At 39.2% G+C, this 19,767-nt stretch overlaps 1 protein-coding gene across 1 annotated transcript in view; it reads right to left on the reverse strand.

Moving 5' to 3' along the window:
* Positions 1–717: 717 nt before the first annotated feature.
* LOC140236445 (uncharacterized) overlaps positions 718–19,767 on the reverse strand; it is a 50,833-nt gene continuing 31,783 nt past the window's right edge. The window contains exons 12-26 of the mRNA XM_072316369.1: positions 17,915–18,086; positions 15,489–15,715; positions 14,869–14,956; positions 14,276–14,352; positions 13,263–13,299; positions 11,573–11,670; positions 10,938–11,063; positions 10,057–10,205; positions 9,128–9,263; positions 8,469–8,618; positions 5,302–5,430; positions 3,838–3,969; positions 2,616–2,767; positions 1,941–2,076; positions 718–966 (exon numbers count right to left, since the gene is read on the reverse strand). Of these exons, the coding sequence (XP_072172470.1) occupies positions 718–966; positions 1,941–2,076; positions 2,616–2,767; positions 3,838–3,969; positions 5,302–5,430; positions 8,469–8,618; positions 9,128–9,263; positions 10,057–10,205; positions 10,938–11,063; positions 11,573–11,670; positions 13,263–13,299; positions 14,276–14,352; positions 14,869–14,956; positions 15,489–15,715; positions 17,915–18,086 (2,058 nt within the window). The remainder of the gene's footprint in view (positions 967–1,940; positions 2,077–2,615; positions 2,768–3,837; positions 3,970–5,301; positions 5,431–8,468; positions 8,619–9,127; positions 9,264–10,056; positions 10,206–10,937; positions 11,064–11,572; positions 11,671–13,262; positions 13,300–14,275; positions 14,353–14,868; positions 14,957–15,488; positions 15,716–17,914; positions 18,087–19,767) is intronic.

Consider the following 19,767-nt stretch of genomic DNA (forward strand, 5'->3'; position numbering starts at 1 on the left):
GTATTTTTTACTTTATTATTTTTCTCTTTCTCCTTTTCCGCTTTTTTGATTTCTATCAATAAAAGCAAGAACTGAATACATTAATCCTCATTAAGAATGTATCCCTCAAGAATCTTGGTATCTATAAAAATATAATCTAAGGACTACCTATTAAACTAAGGAGGAAATACAGCATTATACCTTACAAACACCGCTTTTAAGTTGGTTCCGTCGTATGTCACACTGGTAATGCACCTAAAGTTTTGGTTATGTCCTTTGTTTAGATATATCCTTGTGTTACTGACTTGTTCATCCATCATTGTATGTACTTTTGTAATTAGTTTCTTTGTTCCGAAATATATAGTGATGATTTTGATATTGTAGGATTGTGGTTCAGAGATATCTTATTGTATTTTTCTGTTGTTGTGAAATATGAGCAATGAATTACACGTAATTCAGTCTAATGCTTTTAGACTTCAAGAAGTTATAGCGATACGATTATCTTGTAAAATGATACTCACATCTGTTGATAAAACTAAAACATGATTTTCCCACTGACCCAACAACAAAGGGTAAATAGCACACGTGACACTTTGGCAGCTGAAGTCATTGTAAAATTCTCGCCTTGAACCCTGCTATCACCGAGAACAATCATGTCCCGCACAACATATCCATATGTGTGGCATTTCCCATCAATCGTCCCAAAAGAGATAACAGAGAACGCAAATCATCTCTCATTTAGCTGCTAAAAGTGACGTTTTCGTATGTCCCATCTTTCCCTGGAGGCTCATGAAATTCAACGTTGCCATACGTGTGCTCCCCATTCTGGTCGGTGTCCAGCTGCCGTCTTTCCGTCGGATCACTGCCCGCGCTCGGCCGGTCGGTGTTCTCGTAGATGTTTTCATCGCTAGGTAACGAAGGAACCTGTTGCACCTTGTTTCTGAACAAATACTCCTCGATCACAGAGTATATAAATCTGTACTGCTCCTGAACACGGGAAAACAGTGGATAAACGTTATGGGAATAAGTGAAAAAAATTCTAAAGATTCTAAATGATATGCAACGAAACGAGGCAGAGAATTTAAGATAATGAAGAACAGTCAATCATTTCGACCTTCGCAATCGGTCGTTTGATTTGTTTGTTGTTTACTTTTTTGGCTAACATCTTGATTATTAAAGAATCCCGGGAGATTGTTTCAATTGCTACTTCTCCCAAGAAATTATAGAGGTCTCTGTAATATTTAATACAGTCTTGCTCCTATTAAGGAACAAGGAATCATTTGCATATTTTATGTGGTTGAGAGCATGAACAATGATGAAACAAACATAAATTTCAGTGCTTGATGAAGACCTATATAACGGTTATTTACTATTTCAGTGATACTGTATAGAGTACACCTCTCACATCGTCAATGTCAGGATTTGGCAGAGGTTCAGTCGAACCAGCAAAAAGTTTAACTAAGACTAAATTAATTAAAAACAAACATACAAACATACATACATACATACACACAAACAACTAACAAAACTGTCTAATTCACTTTATCAGGTATGTTACCCAGCTTCGTCAGCCAAGACTATTGTATTGACAAGGCGATTAAGCTAACCAGTTGAGGTTGACCTGGGGGCCCGTTTCATAAAAATTCATCTTAAGATTGATCTTGAGAGTGATGCAATAAAAAAAAAAAGTTATATTCGATCTGCTAAAAACTTGTATTTCAAATCAAGTATATTAGTATCTTTATGAAACGACTTACATCATTATGAAATGACTTATGATCATTATTGATCTTACGCTCGATTCATAGAGCTCCGCTTGATAAATCGACGCATAAGATCAATCGTGACTCTTAATGACATGGGCCCCTGGTATGTTAAACAGGTCTGAAAATAGGTGTGATGTTGACCAGGTATGGTGTGACCGTGGTAGGTGATACACACTATACCTCACAGGCCTATACCTCTGTCTGGACGAGATTCGGCCGGTCAGCCCGGAGGGTCTTCACGCTCTGGAAGACATCAACAGAGTTCTCTTTGGCAATCTGGAGTATGCACTCCATGGAGGTACAGAACACGCCGGTCCGTCCAACTCCGTCCCTGAACAGTAGTAGCAGGGAGGCAAGAAAGGGGCATATATACTACCAGTCATCATGTTAGACACTTTCCCGAGGGATCGAGTGATGTGTTTTGGTGGGGATATAGGACCTATGAGTATGTTCCATAGAAAATAACCAAACACTGCTAAAAAGTGGCATGAGTAGCAGAAGCGGAGGAAGCACAATAGTATAAGTACATAAATTATGAAAGTAATTTTGCTAAACATGCAATATTTGAGCAAAGGCAAAATGCATGAGAACGTTACATGTATATCCTGGCAAGAAAGATCGGATAATTACCCTATAAATATGGAATGGGGCTTGAGCCAACTGCAGGAGATTCTAATTTCCTACAATGACATGATCTTTCAATCCTAATTCATTTACTCTGATAACACCGTGGTACTCTTTGTGCAGGCATATGGTGGGCCAAACGGACCATTAAAATTGAACCACCATGCGACTTCACATCCATGGAACAGATGAAACGTTTTGACCAATCACATCGCAGGACATTGTATATCGCGCGAAGTCTCTTACATGCAATGCACGAGCATTGATTGGTCCTTCTCTGCGGGAATGGCCGCCGTCAGCATATCGATCAAGTTCACCAGCGAACGAGCGCCCTCTGCATGCTCTGCTTCACCACGTGGCCAGCCGATGAACTGGAACTGTTGGACTTCGTAGTTGACCTATCGCGAGAATGTCGGGCCAAAAAAAAAAAAAAAAAAAAAGATCAGCGTAAACGAAAATATCAGGTAAGTGTTAACAATTTCGAGGCTTTTGGGTTCTGATGTACACGTTTGTCTTTATCTAGATCAGAACTTTGATGGTTATTTGCTGTAGACTACTCCAGGGAGACCACTACACATTTCCCTTCTCTTGCGTATTCAAACGATTGTTTTATCGATATCCAGATAAGGACTCGTAAGACCAAGACGTCCGATGTCTCCAAACAAGGTGACAATCTACTCGCCCGGAAGTCCTGGGGACGTCGCCGCGACGTCTCTGAGACGTCTTCAGATTTGAGGTGATATCTCAGCGATGTCTCCATACCGTCGCCGGTACGTCCCGATGGGACCCCGCAAGGTAAACGTCGGAGATGTGGACAAAATTTCTCACCACGACTTGGCAGCAACTAAGAGACATCGCTGAGACGTCGCGAAGTCGTCTCCGAGACCAGTTGGAGACTGGAAAAAGTCTCCGAAAAAAAAATCGAGCATGTTCTATTCTCCCGCAATTCCCCGGAGACCCGGCAAATTCTCCAGGAGACGTCAAAAAGACGTCGCAACGAGCGAGACTAGAGTCACCACCTTGTGGCCACCTAGTCTCCAAGCCAATTGGATAACCATTTCAAGAAACATAACTTTAGATGGATAAAAACAAACAAGACCAACTCACAAAATATACCATAAGCGAAACAGATTAGAAAATGAATTTATCAGATAGAATGTTTCTTTTTTTTTAATTCTTGGAGATTGCATGTAACGCTGACAGCAAAGATGCCTTGTGGAGTTTATATGTCAAAGCCTATACAGTGGACTGCCGTTATAACGAAGTCCTCGGTACCGGCAGTTTTCTTCCGTTATAACGGAACAAAAAATTAACAATAAAAATACATAGAGTGTATAACGCTGCGGTCTGAATTTTGACTTCCTTGTAACCGGAATTTTGTTTTAACTGTGTTATAACGGGAGTGCGCTGTACTGCCAAATGTGACATCTCAACAACAGTGTATAGTCTGTGATCTCTTACTACCTACCCCTTTCTTCAGATGTGCGACTGATAATGACCTCAAGATGGCGTCCCCTCGTTGACTGACAGACCGAGTCGTAACTGAGAAAGGTCCGTATGTTAGGGTACTGCCTTCGTCCGGCCAATACAGGGCGCATGTCTAAAGAAACCATGTATGACAAATGAGTATATAATCACATATTGAATGCTCCTAATATAGTACATTGTAGGTCCGGCCTTCAAAATTCTGCAATACTCTTACATCGCCTCGCCCATGATTTCTTGGCGTGTCTTCATTTTATCTCTCTTTTCCTTAGATAGTTCTATCCCACCACCTCCCCCATCACTTTATCCCCTGTATTGCTATATCTATTTTATTGCTTTTGCAATTCTCAATTAAAGATGTCAAACCGTAAATATTTTGATTGCATGTTTCTTTGAAGACTTTCTTGGATTGAATTTTATGTAAATGTTTCAGTGTATCCAATATACCAGGGTGACATTATATAGATGATGACTGGCGGGGGAGGGAACATACCGAATGTTCCACCCGAAGAGTTTGAAATGCTATTGAGGGAGGTTATAAGTCCCGAGACGAAGTCGAGGGACTTTATAGCCTCCCGAAATAGCATTTCAAACCCTGAGGGTGGAACGTTTGGTACATGTTCCCGACAACGAAAGTCATCATCTGTTGTATTATATGGGTTAGTCAAATACGTCAAATACGTCAACGTCGACCACCAGCACAACGCACTCGATCGCTCGCGCAGAGCCAAATTCACTGTGCGCGGGTCCTTCTGTCATTTGTTACATGAAAATGTTTTCCCATGGAAGAACACTACAAAAATGTTCTCCCATGGGCGAACATAACGAATGTTCCTCCATCGCGTGACTGTGTTTAGCCAATCACTAACCGGTATTTGACTAACCCATTTAATATGATAAACTCATTGTCACTCATTGTCATTGCGACCCTCTATTCATTGCTGCTCTCTGTCTATCTGATATTGCCCTTGAGTTCGATTCAATGCAGACTGAACACATGCTCTTTGTAATGGAATCTATTGACTGACGAGTTATGGCTGTTTTTATTGCACATGCACTTGTATCTTGCCATTCTTGTTTCATGTCAGTCATGGAGCCTGTCACATAAACATGATGTATTGTTTACCCTCAAAGTCCTCTTTAAGTGGTGTGGTCCGCCGTTTGATAGGTGGGGCCAAGATTTGAGCTAAAAACTAATACTGTCTTTTAAAGTAATCTATTCATTCTCACTGCTCTTTACAATGACTTCATTCACACTCCCGGAATTTTCTTTTCTTTTCAAATGATATGAAGAACAGCCTTGACTTAGCCACACTTTCTTCTATAGTGGTTTTCAATCCAAAGGATCCTGTGTAGTTACTACAACGGTACCACGACTATAAATGAAGAAAAAAACTTGAGGGAAGACAAAGAAAGGTCAAAGGTCATTGTGCGTATATGTACGTACTGCGTCGCTCTCCTCTGCGTCATTCAGCATAACAATGCAGGACGGTTTGTAGTCCGCAACCATGGACCAGAAGTCCGCCAGAGTTGCGGGCATCGGCATCTGCGATGTAACGAAACTGGTGCGAGCTCCCTTTGGGAAATTAATAAAGAGAGAACAAAGGAGATAAAACAGATAATCTCGGTAATATGTTTAAAAGATCAATGTTTTCAACATTCATTTTTCAAGAATGAAAGTAAGTACCAAGGTATGTGTTAGAGATTTCCATAGCAAAACTGTACTTTATTAACACCAATATTTCTATGTAGAATCTTGTATTGAAAATAACGAAGTCGTTGATTCAGATCTAAAAGGAACATTGTATCTCCTAAACCAGTCTAAATTTTGGTCAATTTTTTTTTTATTTCTTTCCAGATTTTTTTGTTTAAATAAGAGTAAATAGATAGTACGTATCACATGACTGAGAAGAAAAGAGAAAGAGAGAGAGAGAGAGAGAGGATAGAGAGGAGGAGGGAGAGCGGGGAGAGAGAAAGTGAGAAGCAGAAACCAAGCAATAATGTGTCATCATAGCAATTAGAATGAATCACTGTCCTATACATTTGTAACCATGGCATGTCAGGTCAAAAGTGGTTTGTTGGTATTGAATCTCAGCCATTTAAACGAATTTGATTCACCTGCACAAAGCTGGCGTTGATGAAATCTGAGTTAGAGTCAGGAGAATTGCGGAGCATGACGCGATTTCTTTCCACTGCAACAAAAACAATGATATAGTAGTAGTAGTAGTTGTAGTAGTAGTAGTAGTAGTAGTAGTAGTAGTAGTAGTAGTAATGATAATAATAATGATAACATAAAAAAATCAGAAATAATACATACATACAATTTCTATAGCGCCATTTTCCATCCTGATTGAATTCTTAAGGCGCTTTACACCGAAGCAAAAAGACTGAAAGTACCATAAAAGAAGAAGAAGAAGAATCACGTTTTTATAAACACTGTCCACCTCGACTCTTTTTGCTAATTACAGCAAAATTCCACCACAAATTAAGTTTTGATAATGATGAGACTGGAGTGACATTAAACAAATTGAATGGAAGAAATCTCTTACAAATTGGAAGGAAAATAGTACCAACGTGCCTGAACGTATGGAATTTTCTGCTGACTCTACCAATACACGCCAATAAAACGAGGTTCTAGCAATACGCCTGTAAGACGGAGTAACATTTGCCATATCAATAACTCTCTGTCAATAATTCTTGAACTCTAGATCATCTTAATGTGACAGATATGATTTTGTATTCTGCTTTTGAATATGTCAACGGAGCACATCTGATGAAAACCTATGCATTCATCTATGCGCACGATCTATATATGCACGCAAAAGCTACCGTAAGTGAGGCAATGTCATCAGTATCTTATCTGTATGTGAGTAGGTTCTATATGTCACTGTTCTCTCTCTAAAAAAAAAAAAAAAAAAAAAAACAAACAAACAAAAAAACAAAAAGAGAATCTTTCAAATTAAATGTGTTTTTTGTATTTTGTTTTCTTTCTTTCAAAAGAGAAATCATCTGATTCTAATGAAGTTATACCATTTTGGTATTCTCGGAAGTTTAGACAGCAAGAATTTATAGCTTAGGTGAATTCCGGTCCAGCACGAAGATCAGAACATACATGATATACTGATCGAAAGCCCTATTTCCATTTCAAGACCACTTGTCACTCCAGAAATAATTCGGTGCATGGTGGACCGATAATCACCGAAGCTGTAATTCCATTCTGTTAATTTGTTTTTACCCTATTTATAAAATACATCTCGTTGAAACACAGAAGAATGATTAATTTACCATAAATAATCACGGGAATTCATTTTTACTGTTCCTCGCGTTAAGGCATGATCACAATTTCGTCTTGAGCATCTCATTCACCATTTGAAACTGAAAATGGCGTTTGCGGCAATTCATGGCTCTCACAAATTCTACATTTCTTTAAAATTCATTCAAAACAATCATTGTGGCCTTTATGTTAAGTAGCACTTACGTGGCAGTGAGTTGAGACAGCGACTTTTGCTTCGGTTTTTCGACAGCCGCCCCGATCGCATCATTTTCTCTGGAGGTGGAGGACTCAGCAGGCATAGGTTCTTTGTTTTTGTAAGAAAAAGATGGAAATATGTAAACAAACAACAGGGATTAACAGCTCAAGGCAACACAGAAAACGACATTACAATCTATCGGTCAAAGAATTTGTTAGTTGTACCATGGACCTAGGTCCATGGTTAGGACGCACCTTCTCTTCGTTTTAGGATTAACAAACCTTCGGAATAACGAACCTTATTTTATATTCGGATTATCAAACCTTTGGAACTAACGAATCTTTTACCTTATTTTCGGAAAAGTGAGCCTTCGGAATTAAAAAGATCACATGTCAGTGCCATGTAATGGATTAAGGGTCTTCCACGATTCCTGTGTTTGTGTCCTATTCAAGGGAATCAATTACTTCTTTTTGGTTGTTCCTGTTTTTTAATTTTAAACCAAATAGCGGTTAGTAGTCAATGTTGGTATATAGGCGCTGACACATTCTTTGTAATAATATTATCTCTATATAGTTCCGACCAATGATGAAATAATATACGATCTCTTCTTTATAGGTGATGACCCTTCATATCAAGATGTACTGCAGTTATTTCTTTTTATTTTCCACAAAGAAATTCTGTTCACGTGCACCGTTCCGGTACAAATAAATGACATATCATTTATGATACATGAAAAAGTAATATGATGTGACAGGCAGGTACATACAGTAAATAATATAAATACGATTCCAGTGACACTGCATATTGGGCGTACTTCAATTATATCCGTATTTTTCCCTGCTGGAAAGAACACAGTGTCCCACAGTGTGAGAAACACAGTGTGAACACAGTGTGAAATCTTCTCACACTGCTAAATTCGCGCGTTTTAACAGTGTGAACACAATGTGAGTTATCAATTCACATTGTGAAACAAGGCTTTACTATGTGAACACTCTTTGAAAACCACAGTGTGAAATCATCTTCACACTGTTAAATTCGAGAGTTTTCACAAAGTCGACTATGTGAACACACCGGGACACTGTGTTCTTTTTAGTAGGGGGACAAAGTTATTACAATAACAAAATGGGTTCATTTTTATGCTTACCTCGAATTCCTTCCCAAGTTTTGAAGTACCGTCATCCGGAGAGGGATTCTTGAGTGCGGCTAGACGTGCTGAAAAGTGTTCCACCGGAATCTCTGTTTCTTCCCATACCAGGTACTCCAGCACGGCCGAGTAAAGGAAGATGTACTGTTCCTATAGCAGGATAGCCGGATTTTGTGTAGTTTAATTGGTTTGTATGTTTGTGTATTTGTTTGTGTTGCTTGTTTATGCGTTTTGTCTGTTTGTTTGGAAAGCCAGGATAAAGCTGGAATTTATGATCCGAATGACCGAAGAGCTTCTCGTTAGAGTAACTTGCATTGTTTGCTTCAATCGAGGATGTTTTGTTTGTTATTAGTTTCTAATGAATGAGGCCTTTTGTTTGCTGTTAAATGCACAAAAACAGTACCATAGTTACCCATCACAGTTACCAATACAAGACATCTGACTTGAATCAGAAGTAATCATTATTTCAGTATAACAGTAATACATCGTGTAAAGCAATAACGTCGTCAATCTATACAGTTGTAATTATGTTTTCATCCACAGATTGTATCGACGGTGTTCCGACATTGACTGTAGTTGTTTGTATTCGGCAATCATCAGCCCTAAAATTAGCTCCTGGTTCTAGCTCCTGCAAATTTGAGATTACAAGGGCAACGTACCTTGGTCTGTACCATGAAAGGGCGTCTCTTGCGCATGGACGCCACGATGTTGAAGACGTCAACCTTTTGCGTTCTCTTGGCGTTCTCAACAACAGTCATGATGGCTAGAACGACGCCTGTGCGTCCAACACCGGCACTGCACGGTACGACAGGTCACATCATTGTGCTTACGTGTTCTTAATTTGATAGTATGTGTCGTTGTCGTTTCTTTTCTTATCAGCTGCTGTCATACATGCATATAACATATAAGATTTCTAATCCTGGTAGTATGTACTATCAGTATAATGCCAACACTCACTGAGAAATCGTTCGATATAAAGTTAAGTTCTCAGTTCTACTTTGATACGATTAATACTAGTATGATGGTAGCCAACAACTCCCTTACTGACAGTAATGGCGACACAGCTTCCGATGAATGTTTTTGATATGAAATACGCAAGTGTGTGATCACACTCATCAACACACGTGAACACTATAACAATGTTATCACTTATATAGTAACATGTCTGACACAATATTCATACATGTGAACATGTGTTCACCCATTTCGAATGGCAATTGCGGTCTTTAGAACCACTGGCTCCTGATTGAATGTCGAAAAGGGCAAAGAGCGACACTAGAGCGTGACCACACTGTGACAAAAAGTAATGTGTCTGTGTCAAGAATGTGAATATTGCCTCCACACAGTGTGTGAGATCATTTTGTGAGGTCCTCCTTTTGTCTATTGGTATACGCTACGTACATGTTGCAGAGACACAGTGTATGACAGAAAAGCCATTACACTCCCTAACTGAATTAATGACTGAATGTTTATAGTTCGCTGTGGTGGAAACCACACTGTACATTATTCTGTCAGTGTGTCCGGCCTACAGTGTCACACTGTGGCACACTGCGCACTTCACAGGTGCACACGCCACACTGCTACCCACCTACAGTGTACCAGGAGAGGGGACGAGTCTCCACCATGGCTGGTTCGGACCTGCCTGATAAATCGTAGTAGACTGGAGGTGTGTTTGGGCACTCCCTTATCGGGCCACGCTGTATACTGGTAGTGATGGATGTCTCGGGATTCTGACCCCTAGGTGACACGACATGAGTTGAATTATGACAGGTTCATAGTGACTTGTTACGCAATTACCGCATGTTCCCGCCCCCCGCAAAAAAAAAGAAAAAAAAAAAGATGGATGCTTAACACGTAATGTTTAACTCGTTCATTGTCGGAATGATCGACGAATTATAAAGCAATGGAAAGATGTCTTCCATAACAGACTGTACAGAAAATAGCGTCTTTTATATCCACTATAGCCCTACGGAAATAGAACGTCCTTGTATAAACATAAACCGTGATTTACTTTTTACTTCATGCACATTTCAACAGATTTTGATTATGTTAATATTATGTCCCTACATTTGTAATAGTATCCGTGCACTGTTGGATGTAGATACATTCTTCATCTAACATTTTCGGAAACATCCTAGAGAGGTAACTAGAAATGTTTATACACTGTACACGATACATTTATTTCTTATTTTACTCTCCTTATTTTCCCTTTATTTTTCATACCAAAAATATGCATGAAATCGCACGATGACCAACATAAATATATATACATATATATATATATATATATATATATATATATATATATATATAAATCTCCCTAACGTGTAGGGGGGGGGGGGGGTACACCACCCCTCGCTGGCTAGGCTCCATGACTTTGAACTCACGTACCCACCCCTTGACGGAATTCCTGGATCCGTCCCTGTGGAAAACCAGATGATATCTCCTATCATCGGATCATGCACTCACCTGTCTCACGGAAAGTGTTCTCTTCACACGGTCGCCTCGAACGTCAATGGCAGTGAGGTGAATTTCAAAGTCTCCGATTTTTAAAACACCTTGCTCTTCATTCGGCCAATACCTCAAGCATTTACCCTGTACAAGAAAGGAGAGACATACACAGAGATAGTTTTAGATTGAAAGAAAAAAAAAACAGAGCAAACTTAATGTTATTGTATGGCATGATATCGTTCAAGGTCTGGAAATTCATGCGAAAATCATCATCTTCCTCATCATCATCATCATCATCATCATCATCATCATCATCATCATGTTGTATGGGGCAACCATTGATCAACCGACTCGAAATGTCGAATGCTCATCAGGGACAAAGACTATATTTAAGTATGGGTTAAGAATGTTTTCTTCATGATGGAGGAATGGAGTTACGAATTACATTCTCCAAAAGAAAACAACAACACACACACACATTGTTGAATAAGACTGTGTTTAACAAGCAGGGTGGCTGCCATTATACCCAATGATATATTTTCCTTGTGAAATATAAACAAATTCAGTTGCCATTATTTTGATTGCTGCATTCCGGATAATTATATACGCAACGGAAGGGTTTAAAAAAAACAAAAAAACAAAAGTGACCTAACCTTTCCCAGCTCTTCCAATTTAGTAACCATGACAACAGTCTTCACATTTTCCTGCCAGATCATCCTCCAGAAATCTCCGATGGACGCTTTGTTTGGCCCTGGTAGAATAAAGAAAACATAGAATAACAGTGAGCATCCATCACCTGTCCCTATTCCACCTTGAGAAAAGAGAAGACGCGAGACGGTTTGGTCAGTAGATCGGGAATTCTAACGATCTGCAGGGACCGTCATGGCATCAAAAAGTGGAGAAGGTACCCCGGATTCTTAGTACGGTCATGTAACAAGTCAGGTTCTCAGGGGAATTTAGATGCATAGATTATCATCTTGCCAACACAGACTTAGCAAATATCAAATATCTTCTATTGCAGAGATATGAGGTGGGAGTGGGGAAATTCATCAATCCGCGTCAGATATGACATTCACGAAAAATGGCTAATTTGAGAGAGAAAAACAGGAATTTGAACCTTCTGTGTCGTGTTGCAAATTAACGAATCAGTTATGAATTTAGCCATTATGAGGCTTTTGCAAATACTCCAACTGAATTATCTGTGTACGAACAACAAAGGGGCCAAACGACATAATTATGTACTCTATGTTATTAAACACTGACAGTGAATATGAAAAATAGGACACTGCGCGATATCACATAGATATACTTTTCAGACTTGATAGGTCAAGGTGATCATGCGAGGGAATCGTGTCCGAATGCGTAAATCATTGGACAAGGCGTCTTACTCGCCCTGTCCTTGTAGGTATTGGTGCTTAAAGAGGTACATGTATTTCAAGTACAAATGAAATTTCAAACTGTTTCAATTTTTCGAAGATAAACTCTTACCCTCTATAGCACTTGTCTTCCACCACATATACATAATTATGACGAAGTAACATGACAAACATTGAGTGCTTCCTCGACAATACATATATAAATCATATTTACACACATATATCTATATGATTATGTTGAAATTTCACGTACTGGCTCCAACGACGAAGTGAAGAACAAAACTGGTAATGCATTTTTGGCCAATAAAGCACGAGTTTATTCGACTCAAATTTTCGGCGTCCTATGATAGGCCTTCTTCTTCTTGTCAAGACTCCTGAAGAAGGCGTAGGACGCCGAAAATTTGAGTCGAATAAACTCACGCTTTATTGGACAAAAATGCATTGCCAGTTTGTTTCTTCATATATATATATATATATATATATATATATATATATATACATTGCAGGAACAGCGCCGAGTTGTAACTCTGCCTATGATTTTTTTTTTTTTTTTGCATTTGCTTTCCAGTTCCTGTGCATGAAAAAGGTGTCACCCGTATGTGCTTTTTAACACACTCACTCAAGAAACTCACGTTCACTCAAAAAACTTACACTTACTAAAGGAACTCACACTGACGAAACACGCACTCACTCAAGAAACTCGCACTCACTCATGGAAGTCACACTCACTCAAGGAACTTACACTCACTCAAGGAACTCACACTCACTCAAGAAACACACGCTCACTCAAGGAACTCACACTAACCAAAGGAACTCACACTCACTCAAGAAGCTCATGCTCACTCAAAAAAACTCACACTCACTCAAGATACCCACACTCAAGAAACTCACACTCACTCAAGGAACTCACACTCACTCAAGGAACTCACACTCACTCGAGAAACTAACACCTACTCAAGAAAGTTACCTTGCGATGCAATGTAAACCTGGTTCCAATTTGCGTCCTGAGACAGTGAAAGAAGAACAACAAGCTAGTAGATCAACAATGTGTTGTATCACATCCCCCCGCAACAACAAAAAAATAAAGAATAAAAAAATACACCAAGAGAAAGAGACAACGCCTGAGAGTAACATGAGTAACGATTCTCTACTGTCAATGACGTAAGAGACTCCTTGAAGGCGTAATGGTCTGTCACGTAAAAATGACACCAGTAAAGTACAGCATCGAAATGGTGCATGTTCTACATTATTATAGCACTATGTGCAAGACAGCATCTGAATGATGCAGTACAGTGACACCGACATAGTCTGCAAATGATTTGTTTGGTCCTTGATCTGTTACCTCTGTTCATTTTCACCACTTGTATTTGAGATGTGGCACTTCCCCATACATTTCATGCGTATATCATGCGGTTACGTAGGTAATTGATTTCAAAGAGGAACGGAATGTTCCTCATAGTGGGTTGAGCCGTTCTGCTTTAAAACATGGGGCCTGCTTCATAAAAGTTGATCGTAATATTGCTCGTACGGTTGATGCAATTCAAGTTTCACTTGATCTGATTTTAGATCTGTGCCTTAAATCAACCGTAAGTATCTTCATAAAACGGACTTACGATCAGTATCCATCTAACGCTCGATTCGCTGAGTTACTCTCTATAAATCGAGCGTAATTCAATTGTAACTCTTTATAAAGCAGGTCGCTGCGTCCCGAGTTCGAATCTTGTACTGTTCTTTCATCCCCCCCCCCCCCCCGTGCCTTGCAATGTTGGGACAACAATAATGATGGGGCCTTTTGGAAGACAACCATATCGTTATAGAGGCTACTCTACGTAAAGAACGCCATACTAACATTATCATCTTGTGAACATAATCATAATCAACATAGTAATCATCATCGTGAGCTTTGTCGAACGTTGATGACAGATTTCTCCTAAACGGTACAACATTAGCTCCGACTTAGAGCAAAATGGATGTACTCACTGATATACAGGATGCGTTGTAGTAGTCAGTGTCAGGCTTGCCGGGGATGACTTCAAGAACTACTCTCGCGGAGTCGTCTGTGGATGAACAAACAATAATTGATAGTTTGCTGTACTTCATATTTCATTGAGATCTGAGGCAGATTTATGTCTTAAGTTTCAAGCGCCCTGCGTTCTGTGACAAACGTATCACCACTTCTCAAGGCATGGCCTACGTCAACTTTACGCGTGTAATTCTGTGAAGAAAATTACTTGACTGCCATCTCATTCTGCACGTGGTGTATGTGTTTAAATTGATCGAAACATGAATAGCTAAAAGAAAATTAAATAAGAAAGACAAAAGGATCTATTCACTTGAAGACGAAAAACGAAGACTACAGAATGTATAAAAATATATGAAATGTATAGAAAATGTTGCAGAAAGTATAAATGGAAGACATACGGAGAAATGTAAACATTCACCTCTCGTAAGAATAAGTGCAAGAATTATGAATGGCTGAATAACTGGTAAAGAAGGTGTTCTGCAGCGAGTCAGTGAAAAATGTGCTGTGGTAATCTTAATGGTGTAGAAGAATGCTTGTCGTCATTACTTACATGGCAAGATATTCTTGTATCTGTTTTTCTGCGAATTGGCATTTTTTCGCGCCACTGTCTGTGGGAAAAGATCTTCTTTCGGCAAGTCCTGGAGAAAAGAACGTGTATGAAAAGAGTTTCTCGAAAGAAGACTGCATACTACACATAATCATAGGTATAAACACATGAATTATTATCTACCTACCTATCGATCTATCAACTCTTTATATATATATATATATATATATATATATATATATATATATATATATATATATATATATATATAATTAGAGAGAGAAAGAGAGGGAGAGATGAACAAATGGTTACCATGGTAACTTTGTCTATAAATTCTGCATCAAATAATGAAGTATCCATGTCGATATCAATTTAGATTCCCTTTAGGCGAATAGGCGTTTCGTGTAATGATACTGAAAATGAGCATACACTGTGCACTAAATGATTGGATAATCAGATCTCTAAATATATTCTAATCTGAGAAATAAAACTGGCCAAGCTCTCTTATATAGCCCTGTAACTCTTCATCTCCAGTTTCATATCGAAGCAGGTAGTAGTCTGTCCTGACTATCAAAAGTATAAAGGATAACAGAAAGAAAACAGAAATAGTTTTTATAACGTACGATGAATTCTGATATGAGAGACTCGGAATGTTGTCTGCTCTTGAGCACGAAGGCGGGAAAATCTGCCAAATCAATCGGGGGATGACATATGTCGAAGTTGCCAGTCACTTCGTACTCATCTTCCATGGCAGGGGCATACTCGTTTTCCGCTGAATCGATGATCACTTTTCCGAGCCCATCAGGTCGTGGGTCAAAGGATGGCTTGTCCTTTCTCGACTGATGCTCGCCTCAAAGATGGAAAGGTGACTTTCATTATTAACCACAATTTCACGCAAAAAAAAAAGATATTAAAGTAGCGTGAAATCATCTGAAAATGTGAACCAAACTTGCACTCGTTTTATTCTTCATCCCACAACGTAACTACACGTCGCTGCGACTAGATTTAAGCCCTGCATAATAGCGGGGCACTATGTAGACGGAGCAGCACGAGGACACACGAGGCTGCTTTGTCCAAAGAAAATTATTTCTCCTATCCCTGCCAATTACTTCGAAATTGTCTTTTGATTTGTAAAATGGGTGAAGGAACTATGAGTCTGTCATTCACTGAAAACGTTTACATCATGTACATGTTATAATCCAGTATTATATTCCCGATGACACTGTTCATTAATAAAAGCTTAACCCAATAAAAAGAAACTTGAGATACACTTACCTGATGAATCACAGCTGTCCATGCCGAATGTGAACAATTTCTTTTCTTTTCCTTCTTGTGTCGCCTTCCGTCTTCTTCTGCAGATTTAGAAAAAAAAAAACAGATGCAAGCGAGGAAACACAGAAAAAATACACGCACAGGTACAAAAAGCACAAAAACATCAGACACTACTACGGAATACGAGGACACGTCAGCTATGCTCGTGTATGATTCCTATGAAAGAAAGATCTTGTATGTAGCGTTAAAAAAAAAAGAATGGTAATTTCATTACCAATCATAATCATAATAGTCCAGTAAGTAACATGTCGGATGGATTTAGAATACAAAGTACGTTATATTCAACAAATAAATCTGATTTTATATCATCATAAAAGACTGAAATTGATAACCACACATTAATGTTACCAGGTTGACATATTCGAAAAAAAAAAAAAGTATTTCTTTTTTTAATTTCGATTCACTGAGTTATTTTGGCAAATAATGCCAGCATTACATTGTAAGAGAGAAATAGACAGAAACAAAACAGCAAATGAAGACCACACCTATAATAATGAGTGGATGCGATCATCCAGCGGCCCATTTCATTAGATTGATCTTACGATTGATGCAATTCATATGCTCGATCTGCTATTAAACGTGTGCATTAAATAAGTATCTGCATGAAGCAGAGTCACGATCAATATCGATCTTACGCTGGATTCACTGAGTTACGCTCGATAAAACGTAAGATCAATCACAACCCTCATCAAGACGGGCCCCAGTTTTCATAAATCCCAGGAATATAACCATACATGATTCATTGGTGATCTAATAAGATGGCCAAGTTGCTTTCTAAAGTAAATACTTAATTCTATACACCAACTAAAAAAGAAAAGGTCCACTTATGTACCAAGGAATCATCGAATGACATCAAGGCGTATACATTTTCTGATCTTATTCAAGGTATAATCAAATTGATACACGAGGGGTATTCGACGGGTAAGTTTACTCCCGGGAAATATTTTAAAAAGCTACATAGTACAAGTACAATAGTAAGTATGCGTAGAATATCGCATCAATACCTTAGAAGGAGAAGGAAGGCGAAAATGATGATGGCTGTAACCAGGAAACCAACAACTCCGCCGACAACTTGCCCAATAATTGAAACAGGCTGAGAAACACCTGAAAAACAAATGGCGACTGTATTTTGTAAACCGTTGAGATCGTTAACTGTTACTGGTCCTTAATAATGTGTAGGAAAAGAAAGTAATTTCTGCCTTAAGAAAGTGCGAAGTTACCCATCGGTAAAACGAAATATGTATTATTAATTTTGCCTATCTTGAGCGTGCTGATGATAATGATACTGATAATTTTGTGGCAACTTTAAACATTTTAAACAACTTCAAACCCGGCCGGCGGTTGATATCTTGTCAGAAATATCTGTATTACAGACTCAACAGGCGACTGATAGAAATAATAGAAAATTGAACTCTGCTAGATATACATGCAACCACAATGATGTATATGAAATGAGTAATAAATACTTATGATAATAATTCCAACAGTATAAAGCATATACCGATACATTCATATGGAGATATACAGAGATATGAGGTTATAGGAAGGAAAGAGAAAGACAGAGACTGAAAGACGGATAATATAGCGCAGTATGCATTACTGTATATTCTACACACAATGATTCCCCATACAATCGTCATGTAGTATGTTTTGTTGGATATGCATGTGGATTTTGTGCGCGCAGGGATGTATGTGAGTGCAGCTAACGCATACGTACCTTTATCTTGTGGAGATATTGCACGAATGACGTCACTGGCTTCACTTTCTCCGACGGCGTTTACGACTGTAAGTTGGACAGCGTATCCCAGAGAGTTTCCCAGGCCAGTCAGCGTCCACTCCGTGGCCGCCGCATCGATGATGACGTTGCCTGCAGCGTTCGTTGAATTTGACTGGTAGTAAAGCACATAGGAAGTAAAGCCGCTTCCACAATTTGCTGTCTCAGCAGATGGAGCCTAAACAAAATGTGTTAATAGTGGTGATGATTCAATGTAGTAAAGACCAGTTGATATGTGTTTATTCCATAAAATACGGAAATGCATGCACATAACACAAGATAGCTTACATGCAGTGATCTGATAAGGAGGGCGTGTTCCGAAAAGTTGTATTGCACATGTAGGCCCCGTAACTTTGGGAGTTGGGAGCCCCCGATTAAAGATAATTAATAGTGTGCAAAGTTTGATACAAGAGAATGACACACACGAATAAAGACAAGAAATAATGCACATGTATGAGTGTTTACAATGATGATAATTATGTTAATGATGATGAATATAACCAGGGGCGGATCCAGGAATTCCGTGAAAGGGAGGTTCCTTTGCAAAAGTAAAGGGGGGCGCACGCTAGAATCCCCTTTTGTTCTTTTTTATTTCTTTTGTTTTAACCAAGAATAAAGAGGGGGCGCGGGCTCCGTGCACCCCCCCCCCCCCACGGATCCGCCACTGATAACGAGAAGACACCTACAGACACAATCACTCTGGGGGGGGGGGGGGGCTCGAATCTAGGATCTACTGTTCACGAGCTTGGAGCGCTATACCACCCAACACACAAACATACCACAAGCTCTCATTAGTGCCTCTCGTTAGTGGCGCATGACAAAGATTCAATCATCACGGGAACACACATTACAGGGTCGTACAGATCACCTTTGCCTCAGGTATTTTACTGTAGATTAACGAAAAGATGGAAAATGTGAAAACTGCAGGGGATTTGTCTCGCTGTCTCCAACATATCCAATGGTTTCGACTGTGTGCAAGAATTTCTGAATATGTTATTACTTTACATTTCGTATCTGCTTTCTTCTACAAATACTGCAACTGTTACCGATGTTAAAAGTGAGCGATCATAATGTGTATGCAAATAACATGGAAAGAAGCCATTTCTTTTACATGATTGTCTTCATTTTTTATGTAGAAAAGGTAACATATTTAGAGCAAGAGAGCTGACCCCACGCAGAAAGCCAGGGGTCAATGGGGATGTTTGAGATGACCACAAAATAATTATCACAATCGCAGGGACGGATTAGGAATTCTGTAAAGGGGAGACACCTTTGCAAATTAAAGGGGGGGGGGGGGCGCACGCCCCCTCCCACACTTTTTCTTTTTATTTATTTTGTTTTAACAAAAATAAAGAGGGGACGCGCACCCGATGCGCCCCGCCAGTCCGCCACTGAGTCGCCATCCTTTGTATAGTTCTTTTTACTTTAGTGTAGCAATCAGATAATCGTATTATCACAGTGACAGTACTTTGGCACCATAGAAGTTACGTGTATGTGTGCAATGAGGAAGGTTAGAAATATCAAAGCAGTAACCATACAACAAACACACACAAACAATTAAATGATTCATGTAACCCGGACATAGCACTCTATCCCCACTGTGTAGTCTTTCGGTGAAGACTGAACTACGTCCTTCCCGTAGCTTGTACATGTAGGCATTTTAGTGCTTCCTTAGTGGCTACTAGAGTAAATCAGAATACACATCAGACAACAGTTACTATACAAAATTAGTAGTGCTGATCATTCCCATGGTACCCCCACTTTTCAACTGTTGCTCGTGTCTTGTGTGATACAGA

This window comes from Diadema setosum, chromosome 13, assembly GCF_964275005.1.
Source record: "Diadema setosum chromosome 13, eeDiaSeto1, whole genome shotgun sequence".
NCBI lineage: Eukaryota > Metazoa > Echinodermata > Echinoidea > Diadematoida > Diadematidae > Diadema > Diadema setosum.